The sequence below is a fragment of the Austrofundulus limnaeus genome, unplaced genomic scaffold (genome assembly GCF_001266775.1).
Source record: "Austrofundulus limnaeus strain Quisiro unplaced genomic scaffold, Austrofundulus_limnaeus-1.0 Scaffold777, whole genome shotgun sequence".
NCBI classification, from domain to species: Eukaryota; Metazoa; Chordata; class Actinopteri; order Cyprinodontiformes; family Rivulidae; genus Austrofundulus; species Austrofundulus limnaeus.
Window position 1 is genome coordinate 152,391 of NW_013953179.1, and position 3,128 is coordinate 155,518.

The following is a 3,128-nucleotide window of genomic DNA, read 5'->3' on the forward strand; positions in this document are numbered from 1 at the left end:
TATTTACACGTCCTGCAAACAAAGTCCAGATTTAAAAACGCTGATCTGGTCTGGTCTGCTCTGGTCTGGTCTGCTCTGGTCTGGTCTGGTCTGGTCTGGATCAGAACCTCCTCCTCTAATCTCATCACTTCATCCTTTCCTTCCTGAATCGTGTCAACGAGCTCATAAAGAACACAACTCTGGACATTTTCCTCCTGTTTCTAAAAGAAATGCTGATGTTTGAAGAAGAAACATCCACACCTGGACACCAGGTGGCGACAGAGAGTGACCTGATCTTAGCCCCGCCCACATGGCACTCATCAGTGAACATGTGATTGTGACAGGAAGTGCAGGTTGGAAACAGGCTGGAAACATATCCYGAGTGTGTGTCAGGAAACCTAACTGGACCCTGGTTCTGGAACCAGCAGGACCAGAACCTTCAGGACTGAGCTTCAAACTGTTGGCAGGGTTCTGCTTCTCGGACTGGTCTCATCAGAACCCTTCGACCCGTCTCACTTTTCTGCAGCTGACAAATCATTCTGACCCAGAAACAGAACGGGCTTTTCTTTTTCATGAATCTGGGTTTAATTAATTAATTAATTAATTTAATTAATTAATTAATTAATTAAGTCTTTAGAAGTGATTCTGTAATAAATGAAGCTGAACTCTAACTCAGACGGTTTCTCTGAGCTTTTCTAATAATTTGCTGTTCTTCAGTGGAGCAGAGCTCAGGTGGACTACAGGAAACTGGACCACAGGAAACTGGACCACAGGAAACTGGACCACAGGAAACTGGACCGGGTTCATCCTAACTTCCTGTTGTGATAAACAAGGCCACGCCTCCTGCTTTACTGATGTGGACTAAAACACCAAACCTTCGTCTTCAAACTGATTCCAGAGTTTTACAAGAGATGTTCTGATCACATGTTCTGCTGTCCTGAGCCCGGTCCCCTCAGGTTCTGAAGCAGAGTCCGTTTCTAACTTGGTTCTGTTGACTGAAGCTTGTTAATCAGGATCGGACCTGATGATTGTTTCTGTGTTTATTCTTCCTGCAGAGGCTGAGCTGCTCATCCTGACTGCTTTTAGAGGAAAACTAACGTTTAATAAATAAACCTTCTGACTGAACCGGGTCTTTTATTGTGAAAATACAGGTCTTCCCTCACTACTTCCTGTCACGCTGCTGACCTGCTGCCGGTGTGATGAAGAGGAGCTGACGATGAAGAATGGCAGGAAGTGTTCAGACATCAACACACGAGTGATTCGGGGGGGTCATCATCATCATCATCATCATCATCATCATCATCATCACTGTGTGCATCTTCAGAATGTAAACAGAATGTGTAATCTCTAAACAGGTGGCACTGTGCATAAACATGGTGTGTGTGTGTGTGTGTGTGTGTGTGTGTGTGTGTGTGTGTGTGTGTGTGTGTGTGTGTGTGTGTGTGTGTGTGTGTGTGTGTGTGTGTGTGTGTGTGTGTGTGTCAGCTGAGGCTCTTATTTTGACACAAACAGGTGAAAAGCAACACAAAGTCGATCTCAAACAGTTTGTCTGGACGTCAGACGCAGTCAGAAATATAAGTGTGTTTGAACTCTAGTGAAGAAATATTCTCTGAACAAACTCTAGCAAAGATAGAAAAGGACCAGCTCAGCTGGATCTGGTTCTGGTTCTGGTTCTGGTTCTGGTTCTGCACCCACACCGGGTGGACAGAAAAAGTCTAGTAATCCAAAGCAGGGCTGGGTGAGTCCTAACCTGCAGACAGTTCTCTGAACGACCTGTCAATCAGCTGACCCAAGCCCCGCCCCCTCCTCACAGCTGAGGAAGAGGACGAGACAAGAGGCAGCTGCAGCGTGGACAGAACCTTCCTGTGACTCCAGTTTGAGTCTGATGAAGAGCCCCCCTGGGCCCCCCAGAGCCCGGGGTCTATCTGTCCTGCAGGAGCTTGAGGGCCCTCTCGATGTTCATGCGGTGGCCCACCCGGGTCACYCCCAGGTCGATCAGGTCCTCCTTCTGCAGCGAGGGCAGGTGTGCGCCCTCGATCTCGTTGTCCAGGAAGGCCTCCTTGTGCTCGCCCAGGTTCAGGCTGTCCAGCCAGTCGGCCACGTCCTGTTTGCTCCACAGCTCCACGGCCTTGGAGGCGAAGGGCTTCCCCGACGCCGCCACCGCCTGCATCAGCGTGAGRGGCGAGGGCGAGCGCGAGCTGCCGCTGCCGCCGCACGACGAGCTCAGGCTGTAGCCCCCGCTGCTGCCCATAGGAGGGGTGGGCAGGCCGAAGACCTCGGTCAGGGTCGGGGACACYGAGGGGGGCAGCGAGGAGCAGGGCGTCAGGGAGGAGGTGGAGTCTGGGGGGCTGCAGGGGTGCGTCTGAGACGGCAGGCTGCTGGGGGGCGTGGAGGCGGCGTTGTTACGCATTCCTGAGTCATCTGTGGGGGGCCTGGGGGCCAGAGGAGAGCAGGGTCACTGAGACGCTCAACAAGTAAACAAACAAACAAAGCACAAAAAAATAAACAAACAAAAAACAATTAAACAAACAAAAACAAACAAACAAACAAACAAAAAACAATTAAACAAACAAAAACAAACAAGCAAACAAAAACAAACAAACAAAAACAATTAAACAAACAAAAACAAACAAGCAAACAAACAAAAACAAACAATTAAACAAAACAAACAAACACAAAGAAACAAACCACAAACAATTAAACAAACAAAAACAAACAAACAAACAAGCAAACAAAAACAAACAAACAAAAACAATTAAACAAACAAAAACAAACAAGCAAACAAACAAAAACAAACAATTAAACAAAACAAACAAACACAAAGAAACAAACCACAAACAATTAAACAAACAAAAACAAACAAACAAAACAAACAAACACAAACAAACAAACAAAAACAAACAAACAAACAAAACAAACAAACAAACAAACAAACACAAAGAAACAAACCACAAACAATTAAACAAACAAAAACAAACAAACAAAACAAACAAACACAAACAAACAAACCACAAACAAACAAACAAACAAACAAACAAACACAAAGAAACAAACCACAAACAATTAAACAAACAAAAACAAACAAACAAAACAAACAAACACAAACAAACAAACCACAAACAAACAAACCACAAACAAACAAACAAACA

At 45.6% G+C, this 3,128-nt stretch overlaps 1 protein-coding gene across 1 annotated transcript in view; it reads right to left on the reverse strand.

Moving 5' to 3' along the window:
- Positions 1 to 1,096: 1,096 nt before the first annotated feature.
- The window catches only part of LOC106532483 (SH3 and multiple ankyrin repeat domains protein 2), a gene marked incomplete at its 5' end in the record, with an annotated part of 19,282 nt that continues 17,250 nt past the window's right edge, over positions 1,097 to 3,128 (reverse strand). Inside the window, 1 exon segment of the mRNA XM_014028539.1 lies at positions 1,097 to 2,411. Within this exon segment, the coding sequence (XP_013883993.1) occupies positions 1,901 to 2,411 (511 nt within the window).